The 20849-nt window shown below is 45.2% G+C and overlaps 1 protein-coding gene across 1 annotated transcript in view; it reads left to right on the top strand.

Annotated features, from left to right (window-relative positions):
* Positions 1-20849, top strand: part of LOC112408725 (transmembrane protein 132B) — a 220400-nt gene that overhangs the window by 47814 nt on the left and 151737 nt on the right. The window contains exon 3 of the mRNA XM_024758465.1: positions 3520-3666. Coding sequence (XP_024614233.1) covers positions 3520-3666 — 147 coding nt within the window. The remainder of the gene's footprint in view (positions 1-3519; positions 3667-20849) is intronic.

Raw genomic sequence — 20849 nt, 5'->3', positions numbered from 1 at the left:
TGATTTTTCCAATCCAAGAACATGATATATCTCTCCATCTGTTTGTATCATCTAATTTTTTTCATCAGTGTCTTATAATTTTCTGCATACAGGTCTTTTGTCTCCTTAGGTAGGTTTATTCCTAGATATTTTATTCTTTTAGTTGCAGTGGTAAATGCGAGTGTTTTCTTAATTTCACTTTCAGATTTTTCATCATTAGTGTATAGGAATGCAAAAGATTTCTGTGCATTAATTTTGTATCCTCTGCAGGGAATTCTCTGCATGGGGCAGAGCAGGAGGGAAGGGGAGCAGGTTTTGGAGTCAGGGGATCTGGTTTCTAATCCTGGCTCTGTCACCGTCTAGCTCTGTGACTTCCAGCTGGTTGCTCCCTCTGGGGGTGTGAGGGTCACAGTTTGATCATCAGGACATTGGGAACAATAGTAATCAGACCATGGGTCTGCTTGGTCAAATTGCTCTGTGATCCGTGTATGTGGAAGAATGTGATAAGCCATTGAAGTGGCAAGTACTGGTAGAAATGAGGAGGTGCTCTTGACAGTGGGAGGACTCTGCTTATGGAGACATGCATTCTGGAGCATTCTCTCCAGTTGCCCCTTTGGCAGCAAGATGGAATGGCTGGAAACAGGGATACAATGAGACGCCTCTATTCATGGCTTGCATAAATTAATTCCCGGAACTTTGTGATGGCAAGAAAGAAAGCTTTGAGGAGTTAGCATATGTAGTCACCAGAATTCAACAGGAAAAACCATCCAGTTGGGACAAAGAATGGCGCCTGAATCTCTGGAGGGGGTCAGGAACGCCAAATGCAAGAGCGAGCAGGTGTATGTCTTAGCATCTGTGTAAGGTCCTATAAGAAGGGAGTACAGGAAGCAGAAACTTTAAAAAATTTAATTAGATACGCAAGTATTTGAGTCCCCTAATTCCACCCTGGGGTTCCTTATGGTAGGCAGCAAAATCAGGGGCTTTAGGACAACCCTTGAGTCCAGAACATTCTCTCCTGCTGCTTGAAATTCTGACTTTAGGGATTCCCTTCTTTGGGTCCTTTTTGGATTTTGATAAATCCTTTTTTAAAGTTTCAGTTGCTTCTGGGAGGGTCCATTCACCTGTTTTTTCTTCTTTTCTTTTTTAATGGAAGCAAATTTCACATAACATAAAATGTACCATTTCTAAGTGGATAACTCACTGCCGCTTAGTACACAATGTTGTGCAGACACGCCTCTATCTAATTCCAAGACATTTCTGTGACCCAAAAGGAAACCCCATACCTGTTAGCTAAGCAGCTACTCCTCGTTCTGCTCCTCCCAGCCCCTGGAAACCACTAATCTGCCTTCTATCTCTGTGGATTTACCTATTCTGGGTATTTTATGTAAACGGAACCATACAATACATGGCCTTTTGTGTCTGGCTTCTTTCACTTGGAATGATGTTTTTATTTTATTTTATTTTATTTTTTTGCCGTACGCGGGCCTCTCACTGTTGGGGCCTCTCCCGTTGCGGAGCACAGGCTCGGGACGCGCAGGCTCAGCGGCCATGGCTCACGGGCCCAGCCGCTCCGCGGCATGTGGGATCTTCCCGGACCGGGGCACGAACCCGTGTCCCCTGCATCGGCAGGCGGACTCTCAACCACTGCGCCACCGGGGAAGCCCTGGAATGATGTTTTTGAGGTTCATCCACGTTGTAACATGTATCAGCACTTCATTCCTTTTTGTGGCTGAGTAGTATTCCATGATACGTATATATCACATTTTGTTTATCCTTTCATCACGTGATGGGCATCTGGGTTGTTTCTGCCTTTTGGCTGTTGTGCACAGTGCCGCCATGAGGTGCATGTGCAAGGGTTTGCCTGAGTATCTGTTTTCAATTCGTTTGGGTCTATATAAAGGAGTAGAATTACTGAGTCATATAGTAATTCTATGTTTAACTTTCTGAGCATCTGCAAAGCTGTTTTCCGCGGTGGCTGCACCATTTTACATTCCTACCAGCAGTGTACAGGGGTTCCCGTTTCTCCACATCCTTACCAACATTTATTATTTTCTCTTTTTTGATGATAGCCATCCTCGTGGGTACGATGTGGTGTCTCATGGTTTTGATTTGCATTTCCCTGTTGACTAATGATGCTGAGCATCTTTTCATGTTCTTGTTGGCCACGTATATCTTCTTTGAAGAAACATCTATTTTCAGATTGAGTTATTTGTCTTTTTTTGTTGTTGAGTTGCAGGAGCTCTTTATATATGCTGGATACTAGACCCTTATCAGAGATATGATTTGTGGATGTATCCTCCCATTGTATCCTTTCACCTACATTCATATGTTTTTAATTGCATCTTAGACCCTGCTATTATGTGTGGATTTGATTAATAAATCTCTTGGAGGGAATCTTTGCTTCTAAGTTCTTGGTGGCAGTGGAATGTCTGTCTTGATGGATCTGTCTTTGCTGATGCTCCTGTAACTCCTGCACACATACCATTTTTTGGCATCGTGGCATTCCTTTTGCCTTCTCTGTGGAAAAGGATGCCCAGAGCCTCACGGGGCATTTCTTATTAGTCCACAGGCCTCTGGGAAGCAGAGGGGGTTCAGGTACCTTCACAGCTAAGCATGTGCTGACCCTCTGCAGCATTAGTTCATGCACCCGGAAGTCCAATGACACCCTTTTCGTATTACTTACATTTAGTTAAGCACAGCAAGCAGCTTGGCTTTCCATGGCCCTGTCTTCCTCCTGATTGTTCTCCAGACAAGTCCACAGCATCTGGGCAAGTCCCAAGGCCATTGTGAGAACTTGGATGCTGCCTTGCAATCCCCGTGGTTACAGAGGAGATGTATTCTGGTTAGTAGCAACATGAAGATAGTTTTAGGAGCAGGGAAGAAACGGCAGACAATCCAGGCTGGGAACTCTCTTTGGCCTTTGCTCAGTGGCTGAAGCAGCTGGGGCCCTGGATTCTTCCTTGGGGAATTGAGTTCTGCAAGCATCGTACCAGGCAGTCCTTGGCCACTTCAGCCTGCCTGAATGCTGTATTTCTTTTGCTCCTCTGAGGACCGCATGGTCCCACTGTTTCCTCTTCACAGTGTGATCAGTGCTGCCTGCCTCCCCCTTGGTGCCCTGGCTGGTGCCATCCCCTGGGCTGGCATAGCTCCTGCAGCCTCTCAGACCCTCCCACCTCATGGGGGCCCTTCCCCATCCCCAGGGGAAGGACCGGGCCCCAGATTCCATCCACGCCTGCCAGACACATCTGTCTCGTCTCCGTCCCACGGGACCCCTGAAACAGAAAGCGATCTGGTTCCCAACACACTGATCAGACAGAAAATTAACAGACGTGGCAAAACGCTGGGGCTCCTACTTTGGGGCACTTGTAAAAGTAACAGGACACTTAGTTTTCAAAGGAAAGGCATTATGGCCACTCTTCCCTTACATGTCCCAGAGGAAAGGGGAGAGCTGTTCTAACTCCCTATTTTTGCTCCCTGTTTTGAACTAAAATGGTTGTATACATATATATATATATATAATTTTTTTTTTCTACCCCACAGAATTAAGGCAGCAGCAGGTGTGAAAATAACCGCAGTGAGAGTCAGCAGCGAAGACCAGTGGGCAGTCCAGGAAGAAATTGACAATGACAGTGTTCAGACAGCAGCCACCCTCACCTGCGTGGGTCATCACCCGGACACACAGAGCAGGTAAGCGCTGAGATGCCCAAGGTACCTCGGCAGTGGTGGGTTGGGGGTGGCTGCAAATGCTGATAGGAAAGTAATGAGTGTATAAATAAAGTGGTGCCTCTGCATTTTTATTTTTTTGTGCCCTTTTTTAAAAAAATTTTTATTTTATTTATTTTTTTATACAGCAGGTTCCTATTAGTTATCCACTGTATACATATTCGTGTATACATGTCAATCCCAATCTCCCAGTTCATCCCACCACCACCCTCCCCCCGCTCCACGTTCCCCCCTTGGCGTCCATACGTTTGTGCTCTACCTCTGTGTCTCTATTTCTGACCTGCAAACCGGTTCATCTGTACCATTTTTCTAGGTGCCTCTGCATTTAATGGGAGATGTGTTCCTTTGAATTCATCAGCTCAGCTCCGTCCTACAGCTTCTGAATGTATTATCGGATGTGCTACAGGATCAGGGCTTTATCCTTTCTGCTCTTTATACATCGATGACCTAATTAGGTTGGCAATCTCAAAAATTACCTGAACTCCTGTCTGTCACAGTGCAGGGTTTGATAACCATTATTTTAAAATTCTATTATTGTTACTGTTATTGTTGGCAGTGAAGAGCTGAAGAATGAAGTGGGGAAAATAGAAATGATTTAGGAGGCAAGGGGGAAATGTACATTTTAATGAGTGAACTGAGGGTGCCTCTAGCTGTCACGTAATTGTCTCCCAGTGCTTAAAGGTAGTCGTTTTGCAGCTATCACACCTGGGTATTGGCGTGTGGCCTCGGGATGTGAAGTTGGGGAACTTGGCACTGCGGGCACGTCTTCTCCAGCTCCGATAGCAGCCTTGGGTTTTATGGGGCTGAGCTTGCCTGGGAAGCAGAAGGTTCTTGCTAATAATCTTGCATCTGGGCTCCCAACAGGCAGAACGAGCTCTCACCCCTGTTGCCACAGTCTTTTCTACAGTCTCTTGGCCCCTCTTCTCTTCCCTTTTGACCGAGCAATGCTGGCCATGCAGTTCCCCCGGCTTTAAAACCATCAATGGCTCCCACTTCAGCCAGGATGAGACCCCTACTCCTCAGGCTGGCATAGAGCCCTGTTTAGATATTTCACTTAGCATCTTCTAGTGTCATAACCTGTTCTCTTTTCTTTCGTTTCTTGTTTTTTTTTTTTTTTCTCTTTTTGCCACACCATGCAGCATGCAGGATCTTAGTTCCCCGGGGAGGGATTAAACCTGTGTCCCCTGCCATGGAAGGGCGGGAGGCTTAACCACTGGACCACCAGGGAAGTCCCTCTTTTCTTGTTTTTAAACCCTTTGAGGTCCACGATGTTGGGCACCAGAGGGGCACTGGGTGAATGAGTGAGGGAGCTGGTGGGTGGGAGCATGAGAAATGGAGAGATTGTGTGAAGCTTTTGCCTTTTCTAATGGATTTCTAGGCTGAGGGCTGTCTCTGCTTGGGCGACCTCAGCCAACCTCAGCTAGAACTCCGTTCTGCCTGATTTTGAAGAGCTCTTTCAAAGGGCAAGAGTGACTCAGGCTGAGTGATCAAAAGCCTCTGACTAGGAACATTGATCAGGTGATCTGGGTTCCTCTCACTCCCAACTCAACATTCCGGTCATCGTCCTTTACATCCCTTGACAGAGCTTTTAGTCTGCAGCCTCATGTGACCCATGGTTTCCCTGGAAATCTGAATCTGCTGTCTGAACACTCCCCTATCCTGAGCTGTCGATACCTGGAAAGAGTCTAGGATTTTTATATTTGCTCAGTTGCAGGTACTAGAATTCTCACCTAAAAGTGGCTGCAACAATAGGATTTTGTCATCTCATGTGACAGGAAGCTTGGAGGTGGGTGGTTCCGTGGTTGGTTAATCCAGCAGCACAATTGTGTCACCCAGGTGCATTCCGTCTTCCTACTTTATCGTGCCCAATTCACTGGCTGTCATCCTCCAGCTTGTTTCCTCACGGCTGCAAGATGGCTGCAGCAGTTCCAGGCATCACAAACTTATCTAGTTGTATACAAAGACTGGAAGGGAGGGGGGCTTCTCTTTTTGCCAGGAAAGAAGACCTTTCCATCTGGAAAGAAGACTTTCCCTGGAAGTCTAAGATCTCATCAGTAGTTCCATGCCTTTGCTCAAGAAGCAGGGTAGTCTGCAAAGTTGAATATCTGGTATTACTTTCAGGCTTTGTACTGAGAGATAGTCTTTGATGTCAGGGAGAAGGATGGTCAGCTAGCAGTATCTGCCACGCTTCTTAAAGGTGGGATGTGTCCAGGGTCGTGCCTTGATCTCTGTTTTGACTCCACTGGAAGACTTCCTCTTGGTTTTGCTGGGGTGTTTATCCGGTGGACTTTGTCTGACGGATGCCCTTAGGTACCACACGATTGAAGCCCACACAGAAAGGGCTCCTTGACTCCTTGTGCAGATGGAGAAATTCGGGGGGGACAGGTGCCAGAAGTGTCTGGATGCAGCATTCTGGCTCTGTCTTTCCTCTGGGTTGGCGTCGTCTCCAGCAGGTCTTCCCAGCATCAGTCCTACTGGCCTGGTCACTTCAGGGAGAACACTGTTCTGTTCCATCACATCCAGCGCAAGTCTTGGGGCTGCTCATCACTGGCTCTGCCTGGAGTAACATGGATCTCGTACTCACTCTGAACCAATCTCTGTAGCCAGCTGTAAAAGTAGGGGATGGGTGGGGCTTCCCTGGTGGCGCAGTGGTTGAGAGTCTGCCTGCCGATGCAGGGGACGCGGGTTCGTGCCCCGGTCCGGGAAGATCCCACATGCCGGGGAGCGGCTGGGCCCGTGAGCCATGGCCACTGAGCCTGCGCGTCTGGAGCCTGTGCTCCGCGGCGGGAGAGGCCACAACAGTGAGAGGCCCGCGTACCGCGAAAAAAAAAAAAAAAAAATAGGGGATGGGTGAACGCACCTGAATGACTTGGGCTTAGAGTACGGGAGAGGGTTCTTGGGGGAAAATGGGAGGGCAGAAACAAGAGGTGGCCAGGAAGTGACGACAGTCCTGCTGACCCTCTTATTGGGCTGGAGGAGCCCCAGTGGGATGCCTGGACTTACACCCTCAGAAATCACCGTGTGGGTCTCTAACGGCCGTCTCCGTGGTCTGCACATGGGAAATTGACTTGGTTGAAATACTGGCTGATGGAGTGGTGATGTTTTAAATTGAAGGGAAAACACAGGCTGTGGTTATCACTTTCGGTTCTGAGAGAATCAATTTTGCATTTTCTTTAGAAGAGATTAAAAAAGTTACAAGAGAAAAAAAGTAGTTACATAACCAGAGTTACATAAGTATCAGACTTTGCAGCATCGTCTTCTCTTACTTCACTTTCCGTTTTTGCCCTTCCCTGTGCTGTTAGAAGGGCAGGGATTGTTGCTGGCATGACAATTTATGCTTATCTAATATCCCTCTAAAATCACTTCCATAATCTAAATAAATAATTGCTTCTTTTTATACTTTTTTTTGGTTGTTGAATTGTGAGATCAAATGAGGTGCGAAATACCAGCTCATGGACTGTGTTTGTCAGGCTAACAAAGTGAATCTGTGAATATATCCCTAACAAAACATCCCGAGGAAAGCTGTTATCTCTGAATTGTGACAACCTTGGGTGGAATAGGGTTTTTAATAGAATATAAGGTACCAACTGCCTGAAGTTCTGTGATAAGAATTAAAAATGTGTCAGTATGGGAAGACTCAATGGGCTCGGTTAGGAAGGCAGAAAGGTCTTAATTCAAAATATTTTAATGAACACTCATTGTGAGGAAATGTGAGTAATAAAGATGGAAACCACAAGGGACTTCCCTGGTGGCGCAGTGGTTAAGAATCCACCTGCCAATGCAGGACACACCGGTTCGAGCCCTGGTCCGGGAAGATCCTGTGTGCCACAGAGCGACTAAGCCCGTGTGCCACAACTACTGAGCCTGCGCTCTAGAGCCCGTGCTCCGCAACAAGTGAAGCCACTGCAATGAGAAGCCCGCGCACCGCAAAGAAGAGTAGCCCCCGCTCGCTGCAACTAGAGAAAGCCCGCGCGCAGCAACGAAGACCCTACGCAGCCAAAAATAAATAAAATTAAATCTTAAAAAAAAGTTGGAAACCACAAGATAACGAGTCGCATTGCCCAACGAAATGAGGAGGGATTAGAAAAATAAGCAAATTTGAGAGTGTTCAGAACAGATAAAATGAAACCAAGAGAAATGAAAGCCAGATGATGGACTCTTGGTGTGGGAAACCACGTGCAACCAGCTAGGTTGAGATGAGGTTGTTTCTTCAGTGATTTCTGTCTGGCCGTTGGGACCCAAACCTCAGAGAAAATAAGGTGCCACTCAGTGTGGTCAAAAGCCACAATGCAGAGCTCATTCTCATCTGAAAGTTGGTACAGAGGCAGAGAGAAGCTCCGGGGTGCACCATAGAAAGGGGAGTCTGTGCTTCTCCATAGGATAGAAAAGCCAAACCCTAAATTTACATTTGTTATATATAATGAAAAGCATGGCAAAAACAAACTTCTGTTAATCGATTTTTGAGATTTTTCTGTGAAAAGGTCTTGAAAGAAATAGACACACCCCACATGATTGTAGCCCAGTTGAAGGTGAAATTGACATCAAAGTTAAATGTTTACTGGGAAGTGTTACCATGTTTGAACACCTGGATTTACTGTTTCAGGAGTTTTTCTCAGCCTGCTCCAATCCAGAAGTGATTATAACGGGTTGAGCAGAAGAAGGGATCACCCTTTCAACTAACTTGACTAACTCATTGCCTTTTGTGAGAGTTAGCAGTCGAACCTTAGGGAACAAACAATGGTAATAGAGGAAAAGTCACCATGTCGTGTGTCATCTTATGGATCCGTGAAACACGAACCAGGCTAAATCTTGTATTGTGCTTAAGGCATCTTATTCAAGTTAGAGAAGAAGAAGGAGAAGGAGAAGAAGAAGAAAAGAAGGGGGAGGGGGAGGGAGAGGACAGGTCAGTGACGGTAACAGTTGCCTCTGTTTCTAAGAAGTATAAGTAGATTTTCCCCACCAGACTCAGTTCAGGGTGGTTACTTTCCTTCTGTAAAATGTTTGATTGAGACGTAAAAGATAGAACACGTGGAACGTTGTAGTATGTCTCTGAGGGCAGTTTTGTGTGATTGTGTTCCTTATTTATTTGAAAAACTTCTTGAAAAACCATATCATTTGGTGCCTGACACCGTTGAAAGTCTTTGCGGGAAAACATACTTTTAAAAGCCAGAAATCTCAGAGCCCTAGGAGGCAGATAACTATTATCATTCCCATTCAACAGATGTGTAAACTGAGGCACGGTTTCAGTGATTCCCCCAGGTCTCAGAACCAGTAAGTAGCCAAAGCACTCTGCCTTTCGGGTCCACGCTCTTGTCCACGACACTGGGCTCTTCACGAGGCATGAGGAGACGCCCCTGCTGTGCACTCTCCTTCCCCCCCACCCCATCTTTCAGCTCTCTTGCCTTAAGTGGACTGAAAACTCAGTAAAAAGCAGCGTCCACAGCACTAGCAGACCATCTAGCATGTGGAAATAGGCTCTGTAGTGAGTTGAAGGGTGGCCCCTCAAAGGATGTGTCCACATCCGAATCCCTGGAACTTGTGAATGTGACCCTGTTTGGAAAAAGGGTCTTTACAGAGGTAACTCAGAATCTTGAGAAGAGGTGATCATTCTGGATTAGCTGGGCAGGCCCTCAATCCAATGACGTGTCCGTATAAGATATGTTCGTTGCAGCTCTATTTACAATAGCCAGGACATGGAAGCAACCTAAGTGTCCATCATCGGATGAATGGATAAAGAAGATGTGGCACATATATACAATGGAATATTACTCGGCCATAAAAAGAAACGAAATTGAGTTATTTGTAGTGAGTTGGATGGACCTAGAGTCTGTCATACAGAGTGAAGTAAGTCAGAAAGAGAAAAACAAATACCGTATGCTAACACATATATATGGAATCTAAGAATAAAAAAAAGGTCATGAAGAACCTAAGGGTAAGACAGGAATAAAGACACAGACCTACTAGAGAATGGACTTGAGGATATGGGCAGGGGGATGGGTAAGCTGTGACGAAGTGAGAGAGTGGCATGGACATATATACACCACCAAACGTAAAATAGCTAGCTAGCGGGAAGCAGCTGCATAGCACAGGGAGATCAGTTCGGTGGTTTGTGACCACCTAGAGGGGTGGGACAGGGAGGGTGGGAGGGAGGGAGACGCAAGAGGGAAGAGATATGGGAGCATATGTATATGTATAACTGATTCACTTTGTTATAAAGCAGAAACTAGCACACGTTGTGAAGCAATTATACTCCAATAAAGATGTTAAAAAAAAATAGACACAGAGGAGCAGGCCACGTAAAGATGGAGGCTGAGATGGGAGGGGTGCAGCCACAAACCAAGGAAGCCTGGTGCCACCAGAGGCTGGGCAGGGCAATGAATGGATACCCCCTGGAGGCTCTGATGACACCTTGAGTTTGGAGCTCTGGCTTCCAGAACTGTGAGAGAATAAATCTCTATTGTTTTAGGCCATTACATTTTTGGTAATTTGTTGAAGCAGCCCTAGGAAACGAATACGGGGGCTTAATGACTACTTGGCAAATGAATAAATCAAGGCATCTCAATCCTAGATGTGTATCAGAATAGCCTGGGAGTCTCTACAAAGCACACACTCCTTAGACCTTACCCCTAGTTGGGTCACAGGCATGTTATTAAAAAAAAAAAAACCCTAGTGATTTTAATGTGTAGCCAGGGATACAGGAATAAATGAAATGTTAATGAATTTAAGCACCATAAAGAAGATAAAGGTACTTAGTTTTTTAAACAATTTTAAGATTGGAAAATAATTGACTTAGAACACGGAATTCTTGGATTTACAATAGCATTTGCCACGGCACACCTGGAGACCTCTGAGTACCAGCTATCACAACAGTTCAAAATCAAGATTTGATGTATAGAAATGTATCGTGCCCTGGACTCGTTTGTCATTCTCTCTAGAAAATGGCAACAGAATTCACCTATAGGAAACAGAGGACTCTTCCCCTCCCCGCAAAAGGGACCAGACCAGCTGAAGAAAAGAAAAAAAATATTTAAAAAATATTTCTCCTCTTTTCCTAACCAGTGGGAAACTGTTCATTTATGCAGCTGGCTAGTTTCAGCCTAAGTGTAATAGAAAGCTTCTTACTTCAAAAGTAATAGATGTTTAGCTGTAGAGAATTTAGAAAATACAACTGAGTAAACTGGAGAAGATTAAAGTCATCTCTGAACCAACGTATGAGTCATAGGCAGCCCTTGTTAATATTTTGATGAGTATATCTGCACATGCTCATTTGTTCACATGTACATGAATATACATAAATACATGATTTTTGTCAACACTAGAATTTGTTTACCTTTGAAAGCTGTTGTTTTCTGTAATAATGTAGAATAAATACACGGCAGCATCTTTTCATGTCATTAGATATTTAACCATAAAAAGAATTATCAACCCTTTTGGAAAACTGATGCAAGTGGTGGATTCTTCCCCCCCAAAACTACAGGTATGCACACATAAACATTGTTTTCTAACAATTTCAAATTAATGGGACCTTTCCTTGAACCTGTAATTTTTAACGTAATATTTTAAAGTGGTACAGTATTCTGTTGATATTATAGAGGTGTGTTCTATTCATTTACCGTGTTTCGTTTTTTCCTCTTTAAAACATTGCTGCTAGCCATTTGTATGATGTTTTATTTTTTCCTCCTTTTAAACATTCTCTTTTTTTAAAAAAAAATAAAATGTCTGTTGCATATTCCTGTAGATAAGTCTTTAGGAGAGAAAGCTACAAGTGGATGGGTAGGTTCAAAAGACATGACTGTGCTTTAAGTTTGTGATGCTTTTGTGAAATTTTCCTGCCGGTTTACACTGCCAGCTCTGTGTAAGAGTGCCCAGTTCTCCGTTCCTTTGCCAACTTTGGGCATTGCCTTAAAAAGATAATTTGATAGTTGAAATATGGCTGTCTGCTTGCATTGACGTAATTTCTGGTGAAGTTTAACAATTTTTGTCGTGTTTGACTGCAAATGTTTTTCCCCACTTGTTCTCTTTAGTGTTTTGTTTGTTTCTTTTGTTATTTTTGTATTCTGACTTTAGCGATGTTGTAGGCTTTTGTGTTGTCCAATCCAGTCATCATTTTCTTTCAAGTCAAGGGCTCCCACCTGGAGAAGGGATGGTGTAGGGGCAAGCAGGACGCGTGAAAGGCTCTGTCAAAACCGACCTGTGAGGCACTTCCCTGCTGGTCCAGTGGGTAAGACTCCACACTCCCAGTGCAGGGGGCCTGGGTTTGATCCCTGGTCAGGGAACTAGATCCCACATGCTGCAACTAAAAAAGATACCATACGCAGCAACTAAGACCCAGCATAGCCAAATAAATACATAAATAAATACTAAAAAACAAAAAACAAAAACCACCCATCAGCCCAGCCTCTGAGTGGTGTAAGAGAGAACCAGAGCCAGACGCTGGTTAAAGTGGTGGAGAGAGATTTTGTTCAGAAAGTATTGCAAGGAGGGAAGAGAGACCCCAGGGTAGAATTGCACTCCATTCCCAATACAGTAAAGACAGCTGGAGATTTACAAACAAGGAACAGAGTGGGGGTGGTGTTGGTAGATGGCAAATTGCCAAAAGGAGACAGTGAAGGAAAGGGGATTCTTGCTAGACTGACCAAACCAGATTCTTGCTGAGGGCAGGCCAGACTGATCAGACAGCACGTGTGGGCATGAGGAATTTGATTGGATATGGAGGGTGATCAGCTATCAAGGGTGGGGTGGGATGCCTCTAAACTGACTAAGCAGGATTCTTGCTGTAATTGGGCTACGCAGGTGTGGCAAGGACACGGCCACCGTCAGGAGGAGGGAGGGCTCAGAGGAGCCAGTCTCAAGTTTGGTTGAAGCGAGTCTGTCCAGTGACTGCACAGAGCAGTGCCCACTGCTGGCCTGGCGGAGGCAGGTAGTGTGAGTGGGAATTAAACCTTGGTCATCTTAAGCCATTGAGGGTGGTTTTTTTTAAATTGAAGTATAGTTGAATTACAATATTGTTTTAGTGTCAGGTGTACAGCAAAGTGATTTGTGTGTGTGTGTGTGTGTGTGTGTGTGTGTGTATTCCGATTATTTTCCTTTATAGGTTATTACAAGATATTGAATATAATTCCCTGTGCTGTACAGTAAATCCTTGTTGCTTATCTATTTTACATATAGTAGTTTGCACCTGTTAATCCCGAACTCCTAACTTATCCCTCCCCCTTTCCCCTTTGGTAACCAGAAGTTGGTTTCGTGTCTGTGACTCTGTTTCTGTTTTGTATCTAGAGTCATTTCGTTACCAGCCTGAGCCGGAACCGAACTCAGGTTCGGCTGCCCATCGTCTCTCAGAAATTCAATGTTTGAGAGACAAGGGGTGGTGGAAAAAGAAAAATGCTTTATTCAGGAAGCTGGTGACCCCGGGAAGATGGCAGACTAGCGTCCCCCAGATGATCTCCCCATCGCCGATCAGGGGGCGAGAGCTTTAAAAGGAAAGCTTCCAGGGTGTGCACGTGAGGGCTACGTGCAGAATAGCACAGTCAGCTCTCACAGCCATCTTGAAACTGGTCGTGTGGTGGTCTGGTCAGCGTCATCTTGATTGTTTTAAGCACACTTAATCTTCAACTCCAGTGTTGGTTTATTCCCATTTTCTTGAGGCCAGTTCCTGGAATTGTGCAAGCCGTGGATTCAGTACGGCTCTAGATGGAGCAGCTTGTGTCATGGGTGTAGTCTGGTTATCATGCCATTAGTTTTTTCCCTCTGGTGGCTGTTTTAGTATCTGCAGAACAACTCAGAAATGTGCGTCAGACACTGTTATCTAAGTCCTTCAGGGAGGAACTAAGGATTCTGTGATGCTATTGCCCTAGCCATTAACTGCCTCAGCCTTCTCTTTAGTGACTCAGAGGAGGCCTGGGAGACTACAGCTTTTCTACAAACAAGAGACAGGGCACATGGAAGGGCCTTTGTACATGGGAGGGCCCCTGAGGGCCCTGCTCGTTTTCAGTTTGTATTATTTTTTGATTCTACATATAAGGGATATCATATAGTATTTGTCTTTCTCTATCTGACTTACTTCACTAAGTGTAATATTCTCTAGGTCCATCCATGTTGCTGTAAATGGCAAGATTTCATTCTTTTTTGTGGCTGAGTAATATTCCACTTTTTAAATACACACCACATCTTCTTAAACCAATTGTCTGTTGATGGGTACTTTCTATGTCTTGGCTATTGTAAATAGTGCTGCTATGAACATTGGGTGCATGTGTCTTCTTGAAGTAGAGTTTTTGTCTTTTCCTGATAGCCCAGAAGTAGGATTGCTGGATCCCATGGTAGCTCTATTTTTAGTTTTTTAAGGAACCTCCATAATGTTTTCCATAGTGGCTGCACCAATTTACATTCCCACCAACAGTGCACGAGGGTTCCCTCTTCTCCACACCCTCTCCAGCATTTATTATTTGCAGACTTTTTGATGGTAGAGATTCTGAACAGGGTGAGGTGATACCACATTATGTTTTTGATTTGCATTTCTCTGATACCTAGCGATGTTGAGCATCTTTTTATGTGCCTGTTAAGCCATCGAGGTTTGAATTCACTTGTTACCACAACATGAATAGTCTATCCTGACTGATACAAAGAGTATCCAAATATACAGTTAAAAAATATTAAGATTTTTTTGGAGCAGTTTCAGGTTTACGGAAGAATGGAGTGGAAATTACAGGAAATTCCCATATTACTCCCCGACATACGGTTTCCCCATTATTAACACCTGGCATTATTACTGTGGCACATTTGTTACAATTGAAGAGCCAATACTGAAGATGCATTCTTTGTTTTTTAAACTTAACTTTTATTTTATATTGGAGTAGAGTTGATTTACAGTGTTGTGTTAGTTTCAGGTGTACGGCAAAGTGGTTCAGATACACATACACAGGTATCCATTCTTTTTCAGATTCCTTTCTCATATAGGTTATTATAGAATATTGAGTAGAATTCCCTGTGCTACACAGTAGGTCCTTGTTGGTTATCTATTTTATATATAGTAGTGTGTATATGTTCATCCCAAACTCCTAACTTATCCCTCCCCCCCTCACCTTTCCCCTTTGGTAACCATAAGTGTGTTTTCAAAGTCTGTGAGTCTGTTTCTGTTTTGTAAATAAGTTCATTTGTGTCATAGTTTAGATTCCACACATAAGTGATATCATATGATATTTGTCGTCCTCTGTCTGACTGACTTCACTCAGTATGGTAAAGGTGCATTCTTATTAACTAAAGTCCGCAGTATACATTAGGGAGCACTCCGTTGTACATTCTCTGGGTTTGGATGATACATAATGACAAGTGTCCACCATGCCGGCATCATACAGAATACTTTCACTGCCCTAAAAATCCTTTGTGCTTCACCTAATCATCCTTCCCTCCCTCCCCGCCAAACGCCTGGTCGCCCCTGATCTTTTTATTATCCTTATAGTTTTGCGTTTTCCAGAATGTCATAGAGTTGGAATCACAGAATGTAGCCTTTTCAGATTGGCTTCTTTCGCTTAGTAACATGCATTTAAGGTTCCTCCTCTTTTCATGGCTTGATAGCTCGTTTCTTTTCAGCACTGACTGATATTCCATTGTCTGGGTGAACCACCCTTTATTTATCCATTCACCTGCCAAAGGACGTCTTGATTGCCTCCAAGTTTTGGCAGTTGGGAATAAAGCTGCCATAAACATCTGTGTGTGTAATTTTTGTGGGCTTAAGTTTTTAACTCCTTTAGGTAAACACCAAGGAACGTGATTGCTGAACGTTATGGTAAGACTATGTTTAGTTTTGTGTGAAACTGCGAAACTATCGCTGAAAGTGACTGCACCATTTTTCATTCCCACCAGCGCAGAATAAGAGCTCCTGTCGCTGCCCCGTATCCTCACAGATATTTGGTGGTTAGTGTTTTGGATTTTAGCTCCTCTAATAGGTGCGCAGTAGTTCCTCACTGTTGTTTTAATTTGCAGCTCCCTAAGAATATATGATGTGGAGCAGCTTTTCATAGGCTGATTTTCCATCTGTATCTCTTTTTTGGTGAGGTGTCTGATCAGATCTTTGGCCCATTTTAAAAACTGGGTTGTTATTTCTTATTGCTGTGTGTTAAGAGGTCTTTGCAGATCTTAGATGCCCATCCTTTATCAGCTATGCGCTTTGCAGATATCTTCTCCCAGTCTGTGGCTTGTCTTTTCATTCTCTTAATCAAATATACATGTTGAGTAGTGATACCATGTAGGGAATAAGTTCAGAGGTTTCAAAGTGGCTACATTTATTTGATGAAGTTTTCCTAATTCTCAGTATGGCTCATTTGGAGCAGAAACCTGTATATTTGGGTGTTTGGGTGTGGTTTTTGCTATAACAATGTGTCTTACTTTGTGCCGCTGAGTCTTCCTGCTGGCCAGGAGGGCCGTGCTGGCAGAGGACTGTATTCCTGGCAGGCTCATTCCTAGAAATTCCTTGTGGCCACCACATGGCCTCTGACTGTGGTCTCTCCCCACTATCCGTTCTGTTACCAGCTGCCAGGCTAATCTTAAAATACCGCTTTCATCACCACCTAGTGGTTCCCTGTTGCCTGTCTCAGCAAGTCTAAACAATTGACTTGACTTTTTATGGTCTTTTTAGAAGCGGGGTTCTCTCTGTCACCCAAGATGCTCAGAACTCTGGTGCAAGAGACAGATGCTGGGACAGCGAACTCAGCCAGTAGGTGGCGCTCTGTACAGTTTCAGGACAAGAGCCCAAGTGCAGCACAACAAAGAAGAGGATGCAATGGAGGAAAAGTCATCTCAGAGGAGGTGACATTTGAATTGGTCCTTAAAGGATGAGTGGAAGTTTGAACCTAAGCAATTCTGGGAAGGTGCCCTATTAAGCCATTCTTTAAATAATCCTAACGCTGTATTGTATTCGTTTTCCAGGATGTTCTTTAATGCACAGGTTTGATAGTGGTTGGATTGTCTCAGAATATAGAGCATCTGTGGAGAGTAGACCTGGATGGGGCCGTTTTGAATAGTCTTGAAAGGTGCCAACGTGGGAGGAGTTTTCAGGGGGTGTTGGAAGCAGATCCTATTAAATGCAATGCTTATTTAGCACCTACTTTGTGCCAGGTTCTATGCTGTATATTATCCCTGTGAATTATCAAAATGTACCCATGAAGAAGGTAGAACAAATAACCCCACTTACAGATGCGGAGGGTGAGGCTCAGATATTAAGGGTCCACAGCTAGGTCCATAGCTAGGACTGGTGGATCTGGGATTGGAACCCAGATTTCAAGATCCTAGAACAGTGCCTGGCACACAGTAGGCACTCAACAAACGTATGTAAGATCATTCTAAGCCCAAGACTCCTTCCCCAGCACCAGGGAAAAAGAGAAGAGAGTGGTGCTGAAGAGAAACTCTGCCAAAGGTCAACACTTGGGCAGGATTTTGGTGGCGTCCCCAAATCCCCAATTTAAGCAACGTTGTTTGAGGCTATAGGAAGCTCAGCCTCAATCATTGCTTTATCAGCTTCATGCATTATGGGTCCTTTAGACCCATAATAGAAATAGAAATAGAGAACAGAGTTTCTCTCAGACACTCAAGTATCATGGAGATTCAGACATGCCCTTTCTTCCTGAGTGCAGATTTTATTTCTTCTGTGTGATTTAACGTCTGTAGTTCCGTGATGCAGGCAGAAATTGAGCCAGAGGAAACGGGAGGCTTTCTTTCCAAAGGTCTGCCCAAATGGTGATCTGCCATGGGAGCCTTTGCAACAGATTGCTGATGGGCGGTTGATGAAATTAATCGAGGGTAACCTGCAAAGTTGATGCTCTTGGGAATGACTCTTTGTTTAACCTTTTAGGTTGGTATTTGTCAGAAACCCCAGCCGCTCCGTTAAATCATTTTTATGTCATTATTGTGATGTATTTATTTACTTATTTTGACATATTTATTATGATGACATTATAGATGTCATTGACCAAATTGACCACTGGAGCTAGGAAGCATTCCTCAGGTCTGGTGCAGATCTTTGACAAAAGCAATCAAATGAACCTTCGAGCGCTTCCCCCACCCCTACACTTCCCTCACGGTTCCCTGGAGAAAATACTCTGTGATTGGAAAGTATTCATTTAATGCAGCCTGCCTCAACCAAGCGTCAATTCCTGTAAACCTACAGAAGAGGTAGTATACCTGGTTACCTTTTTTTTTTTTTTTTTTTTTTTTACTGTGTGAGCAGAAACCTCTATGTTTTTTGAAAGGACATCTGATTCGGTTTTATCCAGCTCCATGGCCAGCGTCCTCTGTTGCTTTCCGTGGGTACAGGTGCAACGTGGCTCCACGTTCTGTCACCTGTATCCAAACATGACTATTTAAAGGCACTTAACGCTGTTTGCAGGAAGGATGTGCAGCCTTCCACCCCCAAAGACGTTCCTCCGTATCATCAGAAGATCCACTTTTTTAATTAGTAGACTTTATTTTTTCTTTTTGTTGGGTATTTTCTTTTTTTACCTTAGACTTTATTTTTTAGATCAGTTTTAAATTTACAGAAAAGTGGAGCTGAGATTTCCCATATAAGTTCCCCACCACTCCACACCCACTTTCCCCCATTATTAACACCCTGCATTAGTAAATTGCATTTGGTATAATTGGTGAGCCAATATGGATACATTATTATTAATGAAACCCCATACTTAATTCAGATTTTTTAAAGTTTTCACCTAACGTCCTTTTTCTATCGCAGGATTCCACCCAGCACATGACATCACATTTAGTCATCATGTCGCCTCAGGCTGTGACAGTTTCTCAGACATTCCTTGTTCTTGGTGACCTCGATGGGTTTGGGGGGGAGTGTTGGTCAGGTATTTTGTGGATGTCCCCCCACTGGAATTTGCCTGATTCCCCCCCCGCTCCTGATTAGACTGGGGTTGTAAGTTTTGGGGAGGCAGACCACAGAGGTGAAGTGTCATTTTCATCGCATCATACCGAGAGTACCCACGACCAACACTATTTTATCACTGTTGACATTGACCTTGGTGACCTGGTGGCAGCCAGTGTTTGCTAGGTTTCCCCACTGTGAAGCTACGCCATCCCCTGCTGTCCGCACCGTCCTCTTGGAAAGGAAGTCGCAACGCAGCCCATACTTAAGGGTGGGAGCCTTGGTCCCCTCCCGCGTGGTGGACTGTCTGCAAAACGTACTTGGGATTTTCCTTGCTGCTCCATTTTCACTTCCCACACTAATTGCACCTCGTCTGTGAACTCCAGGACTGAAGGATTGACTGTGTGTCTGAAGGAAGGACTGTGTGTCTTTCCACACAGAGTCGCTGTCGCCCAGCGCCACGCGTGGCACATATTAGGTGCTAAATAAGAAATGACTGTGGCTGCATGAATAATGAAGGATGATCTAGTTAGGAACGCCTCGCCTCCTGGACTTCTGCCACCCCTTCACAGAGAGGGACCTCAGCTGCAGTGTTGACGGTCGGTGGGTACACTGGAGATCTGGACCTCACATCATCCATCAGAGTTGATGCACACGGTGATACGCATGTCCGCAGAGCGGAACCAGAGTCACATGTGATGGAGGGTGACCGGCATGGGGCTGGGGCTGCAGTAGATAGGATGGGCAGAGAAGGTCTGTGTGGGAAGCGCCATTGGCTCTGAAATGGGAGTGAGGAAGAGCCAGCCATGAGATGATCTGGGGAAGGACTTTCTAGGCCGAGCAGGTGGTGCCTGGGTGGTGGGTTGGAGCTTTGGAAAGTATCCAGCTGAGCTTGAGCCAGTGTCTACTGAAGGTTGTGTCTACATCCGACAGGCAACCTACGGCATCACAGGTTCTGGGGTTCAGGATGTGGGTGCCTTTGGGCGATGCTTTTCTGCTAACCCCCTTGTGTATTTGCAATCCCGCAAAATTGGAATCTGTGATGTGTGTCTCCCGGGCTTATGTGCCCGGATGCTGGGTCAGCAGGCTTCCATCTGGGTCTGGCCTGTGGGCACCACTGCAGGAGAGCAGAGGATGGGAGGAAAAGGAGGCAGCGTGGAGACATCCCTTCTGTCGCTGGCCCCGGCGGTGGCTGCACCCTCCTCACAGCCCAGCTCCTGCCGGACGGGTAGCTGTGGTCAGTTTCCATCCAGGGGTCCTTGGGCTCCTGTCCGCCCACCTCCCGCCATTGCTCCTCTAGCCTCGAGGTGGTCCTGGCTTCTTGCTCTTCTGATCTCTGCTTTCTCACCGCCCCATCCTACTTTTCATATTTGCTGTCACTTGGGCGACCAATTCCCTGCCCTAAATTCCCTTTCTTGTTTATTCCTGAGGTAGTTTGTGTCCTGCTCACACAGTGGCCTGATTCAGTGAGGCTGGGGGCCAAGAGCTCCCCGTCACGCTGAAGGTTTTTTTTTTTTTTTTCCAGTATGAAACTCAGAGTGCATGAGAGGAGGGCCTGCGGTGGTTGAGCCAGCCTTGGATTCTTGAGTGTTCTGGAAACCCTGAGGAGTACCCCCTCAGTGCACCTGAGCCATCCCTCACCCCATCGCTGCAAGCAGACGGACAGATTGGGGCCCTTGTCTCTGGTTCCCGACAGGGACTGCTCGAGTCGTCCCTTCCAGAGTGACACTGTAGCATTGCAAACCCCCTGCCTGAGGCCACCTGGTTGGGAGGCCCTGCTTTCTTGCTCTTTTGAGTGACATCTCTGTGATTATCTGGGGAGATATTTGCATTTGATTTCCAAGAGAGGAAGGGAGAGAGTTGGGTTTGGTTGCCACTAAGATTGGGGTGCAGAAAGGAGTGGAGCCCGCAGCCCTGCCGATCCGGGGCCAGGACAGTCTCCCAGTTTCTCCAGGGAGAGGATTCAGACACGTCCACCCTGGTGCCCAACAAGGACACGCCAGCCGGCACCAGGGTCCAGGACTGCCCAGAAACATTTATTCACTCAATGTCTCTCCCTTGTGAAGTTTACATTCCAGTGGGAGGAAACAGACAATAATAAGTATTTACTATAAGATGGAGAAAAGTTCTAAGGAGATGAGGTCATACTGGAGTAGGGTGGTCCTAATCCAGTATGACTGGTGTCCTTACAAAAGGGGGAAATTTGGACACAGACGCATAGGCAGAACGCCATGTGAAGGTGAAAGCAGAGATCGGGGTGATGCTTCTACAAGCCAAGGAACACCAAAGA

This window comes from Neophocaena asiaeorientalis, unplaced genomic scaffold (genome assembly GCF_003031525.2).
Source record: "Neophocaena asiaeorientalis asiaeorientalis breed wild unplaced genomic scaffold, Neophocaena_asiaeorientalis_V1.1 scaffold77, whole genome shotgun sequence".
NCBI classification, from domain to species: Eukaryota; Metazoa; Chordata; class Mammalia; order Artiodactyla; family Phocoenidae; genus Neophocaena; species Neophocaena asiaeorientalis.
Note: the sequence above shows the minus strand (reverse complement) of the source record. Positions and strands in the feature narration are given on the sequence as shown.